At 43.0% G+C, this 20,223-nt stretch overlaps 1 protein-coding gene across 1 annotated transcript in view; it reads right to left on the reverse strand.

Moving 5' to 3' along the window:
• Positions 1-5,820: 5,820 nt before the first annotated feature.
• Positions 5,821-20,223, reverse strand: part of SLC49A4 (solute carrier family 49 member 4) — a 599,595-nt gene continuing 585,192 nt past the window's right edge. The window contains exon 9 of the mRNA XM_069616688.1: positions 5,821-13,485. Coding sequence (XP_069472789.1) covers positions 13,370-13,485 — 116 coding nt within the window. The 3' untranslated portion in view covers positions 5,821-13,369. The remainder of the gene's footprint in view (positions 13,486-20,223) is intronic.

A 20,223-nucleotide genomic window follows, 5' to 3' on the forward strand; every position in this document is an offset into this window, starting at 1 on the left:
TTCTTTGGACTCGGCCCACCTTTACTCAGGTCCCCTTTCTGGGTGCGTCATATCTCCAGTTATCCGTTTTGCGAGTCCTGTACCATACCCAGGTTTCTAGGGACTGCAAGCAGTCGGCGTAGCTCCACCAGGGGGTATGGCATCCGTCTCCTGTGCGCAGTACCTCTTCTGCTGGGTCAACAGCTTCTCTTGCTTCTCTGGTTTCTCGCCCAGTCCTGCTCCAGCAGACCTCACGAGGATTCTCATGTCCAGTTGTCGGTGTCTGCCTTCCGGTAGCAGTTCAGCCTAGGAAACTCCTGCTGTGGGTTTGCTTTGTTGCTGTGGCTTTTCCCGGCTGGTCTTGCTTTGACTGCGGCAGTGTGACAAAGTTTCCTGCTGCAGCTTGCCTCTGCTCGTCTTTCCTCCGTCGTCCTTTGCCAGTCACCTCCTGAGTAACCTACGATTGAGATGCTTGGCTATCTGCCAGCGTCCTCCCAGCATCTCTCCTCAATGACGCAAGTTTGAAACTCCCACGTTTAGTGCACCGAGCACCTACAGTCACTCGTGGCTGCTTCCTCTCTTGTTGGAAGTCCTTTGTTGATCTTTATACTTTGTTGCCAGCAACGTCGGGCCTGGCGGTGAAAGTCCTTTGTCCCTTTCTTATATTTTTCTTCGAGGACTCTGCATGGCCAACTCGTCATAGTACTTAGAGTGGTTAACACTCCTGCTATTCTTCCTCGTCCCAGTATTGGAGTTAATATAGAAAGTACTAGAAGTGAACGGGTCTTGAGGAGCGGTGTATGTGTTGGTGTACTGTGAGGTGTCTGGACATTCACCCTTGTCCACAAGTGTGGAGCTTCCTCCCATGAGGTCCTCCCTCGCAAAAACCACCCCTGGGAGGACTACTGGGTAGCGGGCACAGCTCTTTAGCCTCATGAGAAGGGGCTCCCTCCTGGGGAGAAGTGACAACGTCCAATGATTCCTCACAACTGATACAACTATGTAACTATGTGCAGTCTATATTTATGGAACAGAATGACAGATTGTAATAATGTAAAGATTTAAGCTGTATTGTGATTTTGGTACTGTAATGAAAATAAGGTTAAAATAAGGTTAAAATTTTAAGTCTAATCGACTATATTTGACAAGATAACCGCCTTGATAATAGGCATACGCTATAAATATTTTTGTAAATGGGATTCTCCTTATTGTTATAACGGTTTGTATAAACTAGGTTATACAATAAAAAGAAATTAAGAAATCAAAATTTTACATTTGTCTCAATAGCGTCAATATGTACTAACTGTGGGGAAATACTAAGGGAATGAGATTAACCAACACAGTGTTTTATCTAAAGGTTGTAAGAATACTGCTGATAATATTTTAAATAAATTAAGATTAACCCTAATAGACAAGGCCTAGGAAGGATACGGACAAGAGCAGAAGCGTGGCTAGAAATGAATGCCTCATCGATGAGTAGCTAGCCTAAAATATTTCAAATGCATGCTTGCACATGAATTACCTTTTAAGTCCTAGATCCAACAATGCAGTGAACTTCTAAAAAGAACAAAAGGAGTACCTCGATCGAATTGAGATGTTTCAGGGAGAACAGGCATTGGGGAGCATTAGAGGTCAACCGTATAATACAGGGAATAATGCAATCAATAAGTACAGCAGAACATCTCAAGTCTGCAAAGTTGTTAAAAGAGACAGCAACAACAAAATGAAGGATGCAAGCCAACAGCATACTACAACAGCTGTAGAAATCAGCAAGGACAGCAAATCTAATGATGGACATCAGCAGAAATGTTCCCAACGGTGTCAGCAGAGCAAGGGGAGTATTGTGCTCTTGTCAGCTACTTGGTTATGAATGTTTTTTATTGGAGTTTATAGGGGTGGGTATGGCTGAAGCAGTAATAATAAGATTGCATATGGGGGGAATGTGATCAATTAGAGTGCTCACATGTACCCCCACCCTCTGTGATTGTAATATTGTTCAGACACAAAACTAGCAAGTGAACGCTTGGTGATCTATATTAACGAGGTTTGTTGTGAACAACAACATCCACACTCCTTGACTTTTAAACCGAAGGAAGGAAGTTCCAGGAACAGACAAATACTCTGTCAAGGAAGAAACCTCTGGATGGGTATAATGGAATGACCTTTACGAGGGCTGCACTGGTACAGTTATATGGCCCCGAGAGGGAAAAACTAGATTAGGTCAAAAGAGAGATCAGTCCCATGGCCAGAAAGGCAAGTGAAGGTAAAGGCGGTCAAGTGTGAAATTACATCTACAGTAGATTTACCAGTGGATCCAGTTGCTCAAGACAAACTTCTCTTGGAAATGATCAATTATACAAATTTGGCACATGGTCATTATATGATTTGATCACTATTTCAGATGACGCAGATGGTGCATAATTTTGTCATAATGCATTCACCATTGACCTGTCGGGGACCCCTTTACATGAGCAATGTAGGATGCTGACTATAGCATGGAAGATGGAATTGGAGTCGTTACTTGAGGTAGGCTCAAGGGTTTGTCCTATGAAAAAGACCTATATTTCTGTGTGGAATGCTATAATTACTGGAGCTACCATTTTCAAACCTCCCAGTACAGTCAAGCTTAGCGAGAGAATACATAATTTGGCCTGCAAGATCAAATGGAGCATGAATAAGCACTTGGAGGATAACTACCTCATAGTAGACTAGGAGGATCTTGTGAATACATTCAGAACACACACCCAGAATTTCATTTCTGGACACTATATAGTGTAAAGTGCACCCGTTCAGAACACAATAATGAAAACAAACCAGGCAACTTAACTCTGTGGTAAAGGGTCATCATATGTGGACTGAAGTGGCAAACACGCTGCAAAGCGCCAAGAGAGGAGAGGTCAGTAAACAGCTGGACGCCAAGGAGAATGGCCCCAGCACAAGAGCATACCAATGACAAGTGAACAAGTGGCCCTGGACCAATTGGCAGTGGCTACCAAAAGATGTCTTCAAAGATTTGCATTCTGTATTTGGAGTTATTTTTATTTCATTGTGGACTGCTGTCATGGTGTGTCAATTAGGAAACTTGTAGCAAAACATCTCTTCATTGAGGTGTCCCCATCCTGCAATGGTACCAGTTGGAAATGTCACAAGGACACCAGTAAAAAATTAGCCTTGCTGAACATTTTAAACAGTTTTTGTGTACATGAAGTTTAACATCATATCAAGAGTGGTAGAATAAGTATGTGTTCTTGACTAACAGTTCATTGACACACTAAGATTAGTGCGGGCAATGCAACTACTACTCAGTCTGAAATGGGCACAATGATTAATTTGGATCCTGCAGGAATTTTAAAATAGGGGAAACTTCAAATATTAGGAATACAGAAACAGACAGGTAAATACACAATCCAGGTACAGCACCCCCACCTTTTAATGCATTCGTGAGCAACATCTAACAAACAACGTACCATGCATTATTCACTGTTACCGCAGCCCACAAGGTGACATGAGCATTAATCGTTCAAGTGAGAGCTTTACTGGCACATATTTTTGAACTGCATAAGAAATGTATCCTTAATGTTTTTGAAGTTGCTAATATTTGCTGTCCTATGTGTAGTGGAGAAGGCAGTAAGCACCATAACTATAGATACAGTGGAACAATTGGTTGCCTTGCTCAGACACAGATAACAAGGTCACTCTGGAAAGGACTATGCAGAAATCTGAATATGGAAGATAAAATATTGGCATTTTAGGGTCTGAACTGGTCAGTCTTTATTTTATGACGAGTAGATGATAACTCCGGATAAGGTAGACACCAAAGTATAGAAAGAGATGGTAGAGATTACACTTAAGGATCAGTGTAGAACATTCCCATGTATGCGCATAACTATGGTTACTTTATGCATTCTGGTCGTGAGCCGAAATATCACATTTTTCTTTGTGCTTGTCCCATTAGGGTTGATGGAACCAGTTGAAATCAGCTTATTTGTGGCCATGAGCTTCTGCAGCTTGTGCCCCTTCCATACCAATAGGCAACTAAGTGCATGACAAGCACTGAGCTGGCACTACAGAAGCAGAGGGCTGCGAGGGGTGATCTACAGAATATTGGTGTGCCTGGTTTCTCTTCAGGTGACTCCAGAGGAACATCTCCCTTACATCCCTGTTACGCAACATCAACGGGGTTCTGCGAATGGATCTTGTGAACAGCCACAGTATAGACGAGGCTCCGCTGAGGCTACTCTATCTCCAGGTAGGAGTAGCATATCTGCTTAGGGAGGAGAGAAGGTGCAGGAGACCATTGCCAGGCTAGAATCAATAACTCTACCTTTAAGAAATGGGCTGGGGAACACCCACAGGCCAAACCTGTTATTTCATTCTTTGGCATTTCTACTTGGGCTTTGTTTCTAGAATGGCCCACCCAATGCTCCTTTAGTATATCGAAAAATGTTAGATTCATTGACGGACTTGCGGGCTAGAAACCTCATGGACATTTAGACGCATGGACATTTAGGGAAAATAATGTATGGACAGGTGTTTCAGGAGACAAATCGGGGTAAAAACACAGGCAGCACACGATTTAGGGGGGATCTGGAATAAAAAGAATGTGAGGGGTCGTGGATGGCATAGAGGGTAAAGATAATGAATTAATCCCCTTAGGTCATCACCTGTGTTTTATCAAATCTTTCATTGAACCTTGCTTCCTGCTAAGCCCAGGACAAGTAATTTCTCCATTCGGATGTCTGGGTAATACACGAGCGGTGAGTTGTCAAATGTGAGGTTCAAAACGGAGCACTGGCTGGAGTCCAGTTCCCGCTTGCACAGATCCAAAGACCCTGTCCAGGTGGCCTGGCATCACAGTGACTTGCATGAACATTAACTGGCCTCAAAACTTTGAAAGATCGAATGTACTCATCTGTCCAGAAAGGGAGTTGACCGGTTTGATCGGTATGTTCCTATAAATCACCTTTTCAAGAAACAGGCTATATAACCGGTACGTGGTGCTTAGAAAAATGGCACTAAAGTGGTGGTTATTTTCCTTTTTGCAACTTCACCGCATGCCTAACTCAAAATTTGAAAGTTCACCTCCAACTAAAAGTTGCAGGTGAACCCTCCACTTCACCTCTAAAATTCATTGGATTTACTGCAGTGGATTTACTTCATGCGGTAACTGCGACAAAATCCACATGGATGCATATGGCCTTCAAAAATGGAGATTCACGTGACAGAGTTGCAGAAACGTAAACAAGTTTGGCAAGAATTCCGTGTGAGACAATAGTTTAGTTGATGTGGAAAGGTCATGGTCTCAAAGATCACAGTTTCATAGAGTAAATGTTTTATGGAAAAACAAAGACGTTAAGGTCTCCCTGGATCAGCAAATTATTTTTATGTAAGGCCTTATGTTGCAAAAAGTGACTGAGGCTTTCAAAGGAGGGTTTAGTAACTGCAGGTGTTTGGTAGCCAGCACATTTGATTTCCACTCTTGCTCACTTGTTTCCAAATGTAATATTAAAAGATTATTGCCCTTGTAACATTTTTTTTTTATCACTTTTTTTTATTGATTTTCAAGTTAAGACAACATTACATTCATCTCTCTGCATTACAGGAAAGGGACATGGGAAGGAGAGGGGGCTAGGGGGGAAAATGGGGAAAGGGGAGGACGGGAAGGAAGGGGGGAGGCAGGGGAGGAAGCAAGGGCCAAAAACATATCAAATCAACAACTTCCGGGAAAGATCACTTGTAACATTTTTGGTTCCTATTTATTTAATATCGTTATTCTTATCGTGCTAGGGAAAACACAAATAAAAAAAGGAGAGAAGTAACAAAAGAAAAACCAAAATCCCACAATATGTTACAATGTTTATTGCTCATCAACTTAAGATATACAAGAAGGTTGTCAACATATTCCTTTCACAAACAACAGTAGCTTGGGCACACTAGGGTCATTAATACAGTGTTATATGAACAATGAACATCAAATGCATTTTTTACTCCTATCCAAATGCATACACCAATTGGGTGCCTCTGTTGGGAGGTTCTCTATTAACAGCCAAAGAATTGATTGTCATGGTTAAGTCATTGTGTATCCAGTGGCTATCCTTGTGGCAGGGATTAGTTGTTGGGTCGCCTTAAGGGGCTACCTCCACAACATACGCCTACACACCATAAGACACACCTACCTCCTCTTGGTTAGCACACAGTAAAACTGAGTGAGGCCACTTGATCTTGAATTTCTTCATTTTAATAGTTTCTTTTCAACAGCACGTTGTCAGTTTTACAATTTGGGACAATTGTAATGGCAGTAAATATACAGGCTAAAACCAAGCAGCTCCAACAAGAACATGGGATGAAAAAACAATCTCATTTTGCAATAGACAACCCATTACCAATGCAATAATCATCTTTAAAAATGTAAAAAGTAGTAATATTTTTCACTTTTTAAATACACATTTTCAAATAAACAAATTCAATGACAATTCCTATACACACACACACACACACACACACACACACACGCACGCACGCACGCGTACAATGTAAACAAATACTGAAAACAAGAATGAAAATTAACCAAATTAGTTCAAATGGAAAACTTGATAAATTAACTTATTTACTCTTTGTTCTAACTTCCTCCCATTTACAAAATGCAGGTCTGCCACCAACTAGTGGATGTACTGAAAACATTGTCAATGAGCTTAGCCCTGTTACATGTGTTCCTTATCAGTGAGTTTCTCAAAAACTACTTCAATTAGGCTAGACCAAAGGGGGCAGAAAGGTGGGCTATTAATAAGGGCTTATTTAGCTTAACTAGTAAAGTGATAATACATTAAAAGAGAGACATGTACTTTCCAACTTTTAAATCCACCATTCTCTACACATGTGAAAATTACAAACCAGGAAAAATAATAGGTGGATACAAACTGTCTAGTTAAGCACATTGATGCGTATTAGTTTGCGATGCTTGCTGTCGAAATTAAAATCCAATCAGGCAAAGAGAAGGTGAAGCAAATCTTTTCTGTAGGACCACAACCCAATCAGGAAGAGTGTGCATTTCAGCTAGTTCTAAAGAAATGAAGCCCCCTTGAAGGGTGAAAGCATCAGTTTGAATGATTCACAGATAATCTTGGCCAGTAGTGTATCTCCAGAAACAGCTTTAGTAAAGACAAAAAACGTAAGCAGCAATCATACAATTATGGATAAATGCAGACCAAACTCACATGGTGCTGGTAAATTCACAGAAGAATACCTTGTACTGCAGTGGTGCAGCAGGGCGAACCAAAAGAAAATGTTAGTGCCAAAAAAAGGTGTCTTACAAATGCAATATTCACAGTCTCTCCTCCACCCCCATCCAAGGGAAGGCTAAATCGGAGCATGGGCTATGGTCTTGAAACTTATGTGGAAGGACCTCTGAACTTTTTTCTATGGGGTACCCTTGCTGTCTCAATGGAGATGAAGCAATTCAGGGGTGGGGAAAGCGAGAGAGTGAGAGACAGGCACACGCACACTTCTGGTTCAGCAGCTGCAAACAAAATAACCAGGCTACAAGAATCCTGGCATGCAGAGTCCACGGATAATACAATGTGAAGTAATGAACTCTGTAAGAGAGGAATACCTTTCTCTCCCATATGTGAGGGTTTTGGATCCCAGTCAGGAAGTCATGCTGGATTATGTTCCTGGTTAGAGATTTAGAGTGTCAGTGGTGGGATGAATCAGATGTCGTCATCACTCCTTTCCCGGTGGTAGCCTCTTCCCATGTGGCCTGGGGATGGCAGCTGCTACCTGAACCTATCCCTATTGGCGGTTACATGAGGGAGGACAACATGCGTGAGGCGACACTTGAGTGGCGGGGGGACATTAACCTGGCATCATTGGATGAGACATGTAACCCCCTTTTCCTTTTAGGGATACTCCTTCCATTCAGCAGGCCTTGATGGCATATTGTGCCGATTACCTTCAACCATCCATAAGACCTACTGGTAACACCTTCCAGGTTTCGAAATGGAGATTTGATGAGCAAGAGCAAAAACTAGCTCTTGGGTATCAGGTATCACCCTGTAGGCAATCTGTTCACTTTTTGTCCATTTTGAATGAACCATTGTGTTTAAATATGTATTAAATGTGTTATAATTCTTATTAACATTCTCAACTACTCAAAGTTAATGCAACATTTCCAATTTTAGAAGGCACCAGTTGGCCTCAAGAGCCAAAAGTAGCTCCTGGTAGCTGCTGGTTTCAAGCTAACCAAGCTCTACTATGCTAGAAGCAGGAGCTAAATTGCTCCCAGCTCCACTCAATTTCGAACCCTGCCTTCAAATACTCTACACAAGACATCAAGAAATTCCTACAACTCCCATACATCTATAAAATACTGGGAGGAGGAGGCTGAATGAAGTAATGCAGATCACCAGGGACGAGAAGCACCAGAGACGGCCTAGTGTTTGAGAGCGTGTGATAGGTGCTGAGACATTTAAAAATGTTACCCAGCATAGAGTGAGAGAACCCTGCCTGGGGAACTCGAGCCCTCTCAGTGTTGACTGGGGGACTGTGAGGATGTCAAGACAACCATGAAGCCGGCAGGCTCGAGTGGAGCGCAAGAGAGAGAGGATTGCAGAGGCCGGTTCACAGTGCCGTGAGCGCAAGAGGGAAGGAAGAAGAGACTTCCGAGCGGCCACAGGATCCTGGATGCAGCCTCATCGCCACCCGAACACAGTGCAAGAACCCAGAGGAAAACCGGAGCTGCAAAGGACGTGGAAGCTTTCCGGTGAAGCCGGGGTCCTGCCAGCTGGAAGCGGGACACCGGAGTGCTGCCTCCTGTCTACCACGAAGGAACTAAAGGATGCCACAAGACACTTGCGAGTCCTAGAGAAGGAATGGGACAACAAGGCGCTTCGGCAAAGCTGCCAGAGAAAGACAAACGTATGAAGTGAATGAGAAGGAATATGAAGCCCAATATTACCCGAAAGGGGTTTACCGAATAAATGTGAGAAAAGCAAGTTCACAATTCTATAAAGTACATCAGATAAAAAGCCCTGGCAGGAGAGTAAACCAGACGAAAGCAAGTTTGCAATTGTATGGAGTAAATCACATGAAAAGCCCTGGCAGGAAAGTATACCATGCAAAGTCAAGTTCCCCAGTCTATGAAGTAAATCATATGAGAAGCCTTGGTAGAAAAGCACACCAGGTCAAAGTCAAGTTTGCAAGTGTGCAGAACAAATCACATGAAGTCTTGGCTTGAGAACATACCAGGAAAGTCAAGACTCAAAGCAAAGTTAAACAAAGTGGAAAAGAACCTGGCAGAGTACATCAGGTATCCCACAAAGTTGTGACTTGCATACAAGTTGGTTTTTGCATACAAGTATTTTGTTGAACAAAGAGCCCCAAGGAAGATTCATGCACTTAGGAATTTGAAGTGTCTTGAAGAGAAACCTAGGGAACAGAGTTGTCCCCTGGGACTGTGACCTTTATCCAGTGGAAACTTTTGTGTTTGACTGGAACGTTTGGGCACTTACCAGGCCAAAGACATTACCCTTCACATATTACAGTTGTTTTATAGAATGTGAAGCAAGAATAGGATTTCGGACACAGGACATTTTGTTTTGGACACTTGACACTGGACAGACCCTTAGTTTTGGTTGAGGTTGGAAAACACCTCTTACAGTAGGGATAGTAAGGCCTTTTCCAACCCCCTTTTATTTTGATTAAAAGTGTATAGCCACAGCTATGAGCTCACTGTGTCCGCGTATCATTCCTGACTCCTCACAGTGGCCATTGTTGACTAGTCTGCCTGAAATGCTAAGAACATCCTTTTGAATCAGTGGATGATCTGTCCATCCTGGGTAGGTGCTATTGGTAACGTTGGTGTCAAAATCACTGTTTCTGGATTGCTAACAATAAATCCAAGTGCCATTCGGGAAAGTATATTCATAGTGATCCTGGCCAGTCTTATCCTGAGGTAGCATGTTGAATTCATTCCCTTGTTCAGGGTGTCCAGCTTGGGTATGGAGTATTTAGTTCACTATGGTAGAGATGCCAGTGCCAACATACAGACAGCTGCATCAGCCAGGGATCATATTTTGCCCAAGAGCTTGTAGACAATCTCTCGTCCTTCAAGAAACTGCCACTGAACCCCAGAGGACTTTCTGGCAACAAGCTATTGCAAAATCTCCCCTGTACCCCTATAGGTTCACCGTGCATCACAGATATGGGCTGTCTGAATTAGGGTGGAATTCTGGCACATTTTATTTTCAGTGCCCCAGAGAACACCCATACTCTAGAAAGGAAAACAGATCACTGCTTGAAATGGTGCTTCGTCTGTGCCATTGATGAGTGAAAAGTAAACCTCACCCTAATGGTCTCAAACAAATTCAATATATCAGGTAGGCTGGTGAAAGAAGGCGTGTAAGCCTGTTCGCTCAGAATGGGATCATATAACCTTTCCTCATTGCAGAGTTAGCACCACTATCATTCAGCACTTTGTTGAAGGTGTGATTTCTATTCCAAATGCATAAGTTATCATTTGATACCAGATTCTGAAAGGGAAAATGAGGGGTCTTTGGGGCATTGGTTCCTCAGCTGGCAAGCCACCTCTAAAGTTCTTTGCTAGCCTGGGCTTGCTCACCCATCACCATGTACTATTTAGGGAAAGTCCCCTCATTGTAGGGCAGCCCTTAAATGAAAAAGCATGCTGTTGCAGACATGCCTATTATGTATCCCTTACAGGTAGGCCTCCAGTGAGAACTTTGCTCTGCTGTTGAGGTGTTGGCTATCATAAATGCTGAACTTCCAGATTAATCTACTTCCTGTGCAGACTAACCATCCTTGAATAAACAGCGTGTGCAGCCTTCACTGAAGGAGCCGAATTAACTAAACCATTTGGAGAGATGTCTGAGGTGAGGGTGCCATCAAATCTGAGAAAGCGTCCAAAATGAGAATATCTCTCATCTAGGTAAGGGTCTGAGGTCTGCTTTGCAGCTCTACGATGATAAATCTGCAGCTCCTGCTGCTCTCGTGAATCTACTGTTTAATTGGCCCTTCTCCTTTAGGGGTGTTAATGAAAGCAAGTGCTGATCACTCAATATCTGTGTGTGTAACTCAAATGCCTCTGCTAAGTTTCGTCTGGGTAGGGCTACTTCTTGTCAAACACTTGGCCCATTCTACAAATAGGGTAGCTACTATTGAGAGTTCACCCATGACCAGTTGTGTTTATTACTTCTCAATGGTTTTTTCATTTCTCGAAGAGACATCAAGAATTTTGCCCTGTAGGCGTGATGGTTTACCTGGCTCCGACCCGGGTTCGTCAGCATTTTACATAAAGAACATCTAAAGCAATGCCCTTTTTACTACTGGTAGACGGAACAGGAATAACCTTGATGCTAGACTCACCCATGTGACAACTAAAATGGGTGGCATGTGAAATAGATGCCATACTTTTGAAAAGTAGAAACCCCACTCCCCTCTTGGAATACAAAACCGAGAAGACTTCCTGAGTCAAGAGAGAACGCTTCATTTTCTCTGTGCATCTGAAACAAAATGGAATTTGGGATCCTGCATATTGTAGAAGGTTCAACATTTTTATAAGAGATTCCTCAGTAATTCAATTGGCTATTGGTTAGTAACCAGAAAAAGTGGTTCGAAGAGGGTGCCAAAGTTCAAAGTAGTAAAGTGAAGGCTAGTCTTGTCCCAGGTACAGAGATACAGCTGCTGCAAAACCTGATATATATTTGCAGAAACATTGAACTGACCGGTGAGGCATACAGCGAACTTAAAACAGATAAGATGAACTTGAGTTCTGCACACGTGTCACTACATTTGAGCAAGGTTTCCAGCATTCATAACTAGGTGGCAGTGTTCTAACACATTGGGAATGGAGGGGCTGGATATTATGAGCATTACCTCCTGCATTAAAAGATCTAAAGCTGGCAGAAGATAATGATGCCCTTCTATTTGCAAAGCCATGGTTTCCATTGCACTTGGTATCTCAAGGAACGAAAGCATAAATAATATATTCTGTATGATTACAAGAGTCCTATTGGGTCAAAGACATCCCTAACAACTTCTAAAAAGTCACTACAGGTAGAAAGGGGTGATGTGCAGCATTTGGTAAAGGGAAAAATAAAACAATGTAGACATACAAGTTAAAAGATCTGAAGACCAAAGATTATTATTATTTTTTTTTTTTTTAAATCAATAACTACATCAGCATACACTTGTTAAAATCGTTGAATGGGACATACTCATACAGAAGACATAAGACATGTAATTCTTGCTAAACAGTTTACAATCTGCCCTTTCCGATGAACAGTTCATATCGTTGGCTAAGGAATCGCAGATGTGGCTGGAGCTCGCGGAATTGGCTAGACCTGCCAATTTCATCTGTATCACATTGTTTGCACCCATACCTAGTTACCTGTGCAGTTTCCACAAACAAACGTACACTCATACAAAAATATTCTGTGCATTGTTAATACATGTATAAAAATTGTAAGGGGTGAAATTGATGACTCATTCTTTCTCCACAGTGAACACAACCTTTAATAGTTTCCCTTGGAATCAGGATAATTTTAGTACTAACTACACCATGTAATCAAATGTTCAACGCCACCCACTGGAGCTGCAAGCTCGAAGCCAATGACCCTCCAGTAGCTATCAGTGAGGCGTTGTGCACGCAAGTTAACACAGGGCGGCACATCTTCAGTAACTAGTTTCAGATAAATATCGGTGCCTCTTTTTGATCAATGTTGCTCACCACAATAGCAACATTTCCTGACATCATGTGAATCCAGTTATTCTCTCCTCTCCTCCCGCCCGCACCCCACCGCCCCTCCCCCAGTCACCTTAATACATCCCAGAAGGGGATAAACCACCTCAACCGCCCACAGCTTGACATACATTCTGGTCTAGCATTAGCCCGTTCTAAATACTATTTAATTACTTTACACAGATCTATTACTCTTTCACCACTTGATAAAAGGCTGAAGGAATGGGGATCATGGCCCACTGCAATGAGTTGATCCGACCAGGTACCAATGGGACTTTTTCACAATTGAACAGCACAGGCAGTTCAGTTATTTGGGAATGGCACATGCTGCGGTCTTGCTCCAGATGCATCTTCTTCAGACGGAACACAATGTGGCTCGAGTTTCCCAGAAGAACTTGCACCATAGGGTGCATTCCACGTTATCCCCATTACACGTCAAGTATCCAGCTTAACTTACAAAAGCACACATCATTAGAGGACATCTTAAAATTACAAACAAATAATGCTGCAGTTCCACAAAAGCCCAAATGGGTCTTGCGCTTTTCACCCAGTTTCTTCCCTTTAGCTGTGCAACTCCAAGCAAATGTGCAGTGTCTAGCTCCTCAGTCCCTTTGAAACTCCACAGTGTCGGTGCCACTACACCGAGACGAAGACATCGAGATAGAGTCGGTCATAGGATTCCCTGAAGCACAGAATGAACAGGAGGCTGAGCAGGCAGGATCCAGTGAGGCACCAGTTCAGCCAGGACAGCTCTGCAAACGAAAAACACAATACTCAGTGCCGCAGGCATTGTCAGAGCGCATACTTTGCATGATGGGGCTCATCGTTGGACTCCCTGAAGCACAGAACACAGAGCAGAGCAACCATACACGTTCCAGCGAGGCAGCCATTCAACCAGGAGGGGTCTGTATAAACACAATAAAACAACATCCTTTGCTTCAAAAACACTTGCATGGAGGCAGCCCCTGCTCACTGCGGGTATCCTGAATGTTAAAGATGGAAACTGAACAATGTGAAAAAATAAGGTCTCAGCATGGTCAGATGAAATGTCCAAGGAAAATGATGTTCCTGTGAACGAAGTTCCGTTTTGATTCTGTTTATTAATGGGAATATTAATGGCGTGTGGAGATAGTCATGTCTGTGGGATTGCTAGGAGAGTAGAGTGTCTGGCGCTACACTTCTCCATAGGCTTCCACCACGCTAGTAAGTCGGACTATTTAGTCAACGACTTTTGCTGGGGTTTCCCAATGCCCCAAAGTACCATGCCACACCTCTTAATGCAATATATTCGGGGGTGGGGGGTCTCTAAGCAAAGCAATAGACTGTTTGAGATTTACCCGTCTACTGATGTCTTGCCATTCCAGCAACACTGTCTCCTTGCGCCACCCAACTGCACTGCACAACATACTGACCTACAAAGCATTCTGGGAGAACAGAGAGTTTGCTTTCATATGTCCATTAGACCCACCACTCCCCCATCTGACATGCAGGCAGGGTCAGTGCCTTTCCGGATAACTAGGGGAATCTTGCGCTCATAACCTGCATTACTGCGCCACTGCGCCACTGTCACCGAGCAGCAAGGCCTCCCGCGTACTCTCCTAGCTAATCACTCATGGACACCTCCTAGATTCCTCGGCTCTGGAAACTGCCCATCATAGCATGCCACAATAATTCTTGTACTGGTATTCTCTTATCCTCCTTCAAAAAGAATCGCATGACATCCTGGAATCTGGGAAATGGACAAGAACATAACTTGCCCAGCAGTAAAGCAACAGTACTAGGAGCAAACGATAATAGAGTAATAATCTCCAAACCTGTGAGGAGAAGCCCAAAGGGCTGCTTTGAAAACAATGGCTGGAGGGACATGAATCTGGTACACAATGGAAGACTACTTTCCCATGACAACATGAGCATACATGCCATAAAACAGGGGTGACAAGGGAGAGCCATGCTATTGACGGTTGCAGTCTTCTTGGATACCCTTCTAGGACTTCACCCATGTTTCCTTCTCCTTTCCTGTCCCCTCTATACCGGAATTCTATGTAACATCATTTGGGATATGGGTTCTTGTTGACCATGTAGTCATGTTAACCTATGTCCAAACTATACCTGCCCTTGGCTTTCCTGCTATGCTCCCCTTTGAAAACCTCACCTTCTTCCCTCTTTTCATTCAAGCTGTGTGCACCTACGCTCTCTCGTCCCTGTCCGTCTCGCTTATAAAAACCCCACTATTCATCAAATGAAGATCAAGTAGGAAGAGATCTGCACACATCCTATCCAGTCCCTCCCCCATTTCCCTGCTCATCTAGATCCTGCTGCCTATTGGAAATAATGCAATTGATGTGTTATTTTTACCCAGTTTAGCCTGTGATGCTCTTCATCGTACAGAGCTCAGATTATAGAAATGCAAAATTAAAAACGACACAAACAACATTTTATAATGTAGAAGAAAAAAAACCTGGGGACAGGAGCCTTCTCTGTTTTCCTAGTGCATGACCTCCACATGTGGAAGTCTATCCGAAGAGCTTACTATGCAGTGTCCTGCCAAAATAGGACGACCCACCGAACAATAACAGTGAAGTACTTGGTTAGCCTCCAATAAGGAATCTCGAAGAAGAAAGGTACAACGATCTGCTGGTAATATGAAATCTGGAACCCTTAAGCAGAGCAGAGGTATCATAGCAGCCAAGTAGCCCCCAAATCATGTCTGGCAACCTGAGCCACAGCAAAATAGAACAGGTGATGGCTGGGAGGTTTAGAATTAATCTTAATCTCTGGCATTGCTCTGGGCAACCCTCCAGACCATCGTCCTTCTCCTGCCAAGCCGTTACAGAAGGGGAAACAGACCATATGCAAATATGGCTTGGTCCCACAGCCGATGCTTCCAGGTGCAGGCAGGGGACATGTTATTTCACCATTCCATTTCTAAGACATTACTGGCTGAAGGTGCCAGGGATGGCATGCCAGAAAGTCTTCCATATCACTACTTGCCTTGGGTCCACAAAAGGTCCTCCTTACAAATGGAAATGAAAGGTTGAGCCGTGTTAGAAGCTGTGTGTTCACAACCAGACTTCCTAACGGATAAGCACATGAAAAATACACTCAATGCAAAGCTTAATAGCATTCTGAATAAAGACATATTCTTTATCAGAGATAAACACAAGTGTCATATTAGATGCAAGGTACACTTTGAGGAATCTATTTCTATTCCCAACCTAGCCAGGTGTGAGCTGAAAAACAGCATGTTATCCAGAGCATAAGGGAGCGTTTGACATTTAATATTTTATTTGCTTATGGTTTATTGGCAACCTTTACTAATTGAATAAAGAGAAACAAATTATTACAAAAATTAATTTACAGGAATTAAATCAGAACGTTTCATTATCCCAAAAAAACCTTCCTGTATATACATGAGAGATTAAAAATCATGTGGGAACAGTGCTTGGTGTGCAGGGATTCCACATTATAAACACATTTAGAGAAGTACTTTCCACTCAATCATCAGACTAGGGCACTCTACTCTATACACAAATGAGTTCGAGTCTCTGTATTCTGCTCGATCTTGCAAAAACGACAGCTTTTGGAGGTTATAGACCACTTACTTGTACCTGGTGCCTATAATCTCCATTGTTAGTAATAAACAGATTTCTATATATTCTGCTTGGAAACAGTTTTAAATATTTATGGAGTTGGTGTATCCTTTTGTTGTCATATTGAAGTTGAGAATACAATTAATATTTATTTTTCTCCTCAATAGTTTTTATCCAATCAAAAGAATATAACTTGTTTTTTTTATAGTGTCCGGTCAGAAGATGAACTCCTCAGTCACATATTGCCAAGCATTGAGAGATCCAGTTATTCGGGACTGGACATATGCCCTGTCTCACTAGATCAAACAATTCAAAGAATAGAGACGATACAAGAATTGTATTATATAGGGTCCTCCATTCTACAGCAGTCTTCAGCGATATAAGGGCAAGTTCATATCTAATATATGGCTATCAGAACACCCCCCCAGAACGTCAAGGACCAATAGCATTGTTTTCCGTCGGCTTTTGTCCAATGAAAATCCAGATATTTCAATTCAGCCCTGTATGTGAAAGCTGGTATAACGCTTTGTAAAATGTAATGGGTATTGATTAATCAAAAGTTCCCATTCTTCAGGTTTACTCTTCTCATTTTAACATTAAATGAGACAAACCTAGACCCATATCTTTTATTTTAGAGGTATTATTATATTTTTGTTTCAGCTGGAATCGACAATCTCTAAAGACACTATTTCCAGGGGCCCAGAGACATAACCTGAGACACTTTCTCTTACAAGGCGTTCTTATATAGCTTTCCCAGGCACGCAATTATACTCATTCTATCCATTAACTAGATTGTCAGGAGTAAAGCAGCCAAATTGAGGACAGCGGGTGAGTTTCACCAATTGCTGCTGTGACAACAGGTTCTAGGTCTGGGGAAGTCGATTCAGCGAATTGTCAGACAGAGCCAGCAGTTCAAAGAACCAGAATCTGCTTTGGCAATAAGTGATCTTGATGAAGAATTGAGGTTTCTGGAGGCAATGTATTGGATGCATTTGGAAGAGAGGAATGGGGAACCAGATGCGTCGGAACCCTTAGGAGTCTGCAAAGTAGCAATCTGCAAAGTAACACAGAAGGCAGGCCATGGTATGAGCGGTTTCCATAGTCCAGTCGAGAGGGTATTAAGGCACGCACCCTGTGGCTCTGTGTGGGAAAATTAAGAGTGGGAGGACTTTAAGAAAACACAGTTGAAAAAAGCCGGCGCAGAGGACAGCATTGAATTGGGAGATTAGGGAGAGATTTCCATCAATAGGGTAGCACAGGTTTTCAGACTTTATGAAGGGTTTGAGGCAAAGGATAGCCAGATGGAGGGAGGCTAGAGATGGGAGTAATGGTTTATGATGAGAACCTTTGTTTCATCTCACTTTAAATTTAGTCACTTGTCATACATCCAGTGGCATTTGGGAGTAATGTATTGTTGGAAGTTGTTGGCTGTTGGAGATGGGGGATTTGTCTAGTCTATGAGGATCTGGGCATCATCAGCATGAGATTAAAAACTAAGACCAAAGGTGTGGGTAAATTGAGCCAGGGAGGAAGAGGAAGAAGAGGAGAAGGAAGAGGAAGAAGAAGAGGAGGAGGAAGAAGAGGAAGAACAGGAAGAAGAGGAAGAAGAGGAAGAGTAAGGAGGAGAAGGTGTGGGTAAATTGAGCCAGGGAGGAAGAGGAAGAGGAAGAGGAGGAGGAGAAGGAGGAGAAGGCAGCCGAGGCACCTCATAGCTCACAGGAGTTGAGGGTTTGATTGGTAGGGTGGGAAGTAGAGCATATAGTATTGGTGTGTGAGATAGGTGGTTAGCCGGGATAGCACAGAAGTTTCCTTTCTGATGTCACATAGGTGGAATAGAAGGATTTGATGTTCAACATTATCGAAACCCACTGATAGTTCGAGGGGTGGAGGGTGATAGTGGAACATGTGCTATCATCAACAAGCATTTGCAAGTCATACACCACTGACAAGATGACAGATTCTATGCCATGGAGGGGATGGAAGCTGACTGATATGGTCCTTCCAGGTAGGACTCAAGTTGTCTGACAGTGATGGATTTTAGGATCTTTGCAGGGATGCGGCAGTTATAAGTAGGTTGGTAGTTTTTGTTGACTGAATGGCTGAAGTGGGCTTTTTTGAAGTCTGCAGATATAATTATTGAGGGAAGGGAAGAGTTAATGAGATAGAGGTGTCTGAAGAAATGGGGGAAGGAGAGTTAGTTGATAAGGCAGGGGGGATGATCCACAGGAGAGGCTGAATTTCTAATTTCCGAGTATAGAGAAAGGAGATTTGGAGAAGACATGTGATAGAAGGAAGTGAAGGACAAAGTGGGGGGGGCTACCAAACTGTGGGCAGAATTTGAAGAGCATTTTACTATAAAATGCATGCGTGAAAAGGCTAAAGATTTCACAGAGTTCTTCAAGAACTTTCGAGAGTTCTTCAGAGGGGTTTGATCAATTGCAAATCATTGGGGTCAAGGTTTTCTTTGCATTCTAGTTGAGGCTTTATTGGCCTCTCAGGTGGGAGAGGAAGCCAGTTTATGCTGTTGGACTTGTGTTCAAGCAAGAAAAGCTGGTGTTTGGATCATCTAATCAGTGGTGTGAACCATTGTGCTATTTTGTTTAAGTGGTCCCAAAGGGAGGAGGTAAAATTAGATAATTAGATACAAAAAAAAGGATGTAGAAGATGTTCAACCGGCGAACATACAAAATATATTTCAATACTTCCAATGACAAATCTCATTGCCCCTGCTCCAATGTCACTGTACCCCACGTTCTGCCCCATGTAAATCCAACTCCCTCCACTTTTGCTACAGTGATCCTTACTGTACACTGCACCACGTCTGCCCTATGCCACTTATCCCTATGCCAAGTAACACTGTACCCAATCATTCCCCAATGCCAGGCACAGTGCCCAATGTGATTCACACTGCGCTAGTTGTCTCCAATGACATCCTGATTGTCGCAGTTCTCGCCCAAGGTCATTCATTGCCCCAATTGTGTCCGATATCGCTCATTGCCCCAATTCAACCACCATGCCTCCCTCATTGCTCCAGTTCCGCCCCATTTTACTCACATTGCCACAAGTCGCTCTCATTGCCCGTTTCACTGTCCCAATGCCACTATCACTGGCTCCAATTCTAATCATATCTCACCGACTATGACAGTTTTGCACCAATGTCACTCTCATTGCCCAAGTTCTGCCCAGATCACTCATTGCCCAAGATCTACCCCTATCATTTCCTTACGGACATTCCCCGGCCCTTCATTCTCATTGCCTCAGTTCTGTCCAATGCTATGCTCACAACCCCAGGTCACAAATGACCACAGTTCTATCTCTCTGTCGCTCTCATGGACTTGAGCCCTAAAGTTCTGAACATGTCATCCTCAAAGCCTCATTGCCACTGTGTATAATTCCTGCATCAGCCCCCCTAATTTTCAAATGGGCACCTGTCCCCCCCGACCCCTCTTTAAGGCCTCATCCTGATTTTCTCTCTCTCTCTCGTACACATCCACACGGAACAAAAACACACTTTTTAACTTACCCAGCTCTTCAGTTAGGTGTCTCAGATCCTCTGGTTAAAGTGGTGTGAAAGCAGGGAAAGAGCTCCCTGATTGACAGCACTCTCCCTGCAGCTGCCCAAGTACCATAGTTCGGATTTAATGGCATGTGCTGTTCTGTTCTGTGTATGCTGATACTTTGAATTTCAGATGTCCCAGGGCCACCTAAAGACATGTGGTTCCCAGTGTGACAAAATAACTACTGCTCCAAAGGACAGGGATAAGTAGCGGCTAAACCTCCTTCTCAGCCCCACACTAACAAACTAGCAGAGATGTTATGTTATGTTATTTCATTTATAAGGCGCCAAAGTCCAAAGAGGTCCAGGCGCCATGGAAGAAAAGGGGAAAACACTGGTCAGAA

The sequence above is a fragment of the Ambystoma mexicanum genome, chromosome 9 (genome assembly GCF_040938575.1).
Source record: "Ambystoma mexicanum isolate Mex_15411 chromosome 9, UKY_AmexF1_1, whole genome shotgun sequence".
In the NCBI taxonomy this organism is placed as follows: Eukaryota; Metazoa; Chordata; class Amphibia; order Caudata; family Ambystomatidae; genus Ambystoma; species Ambystoma mexicanum.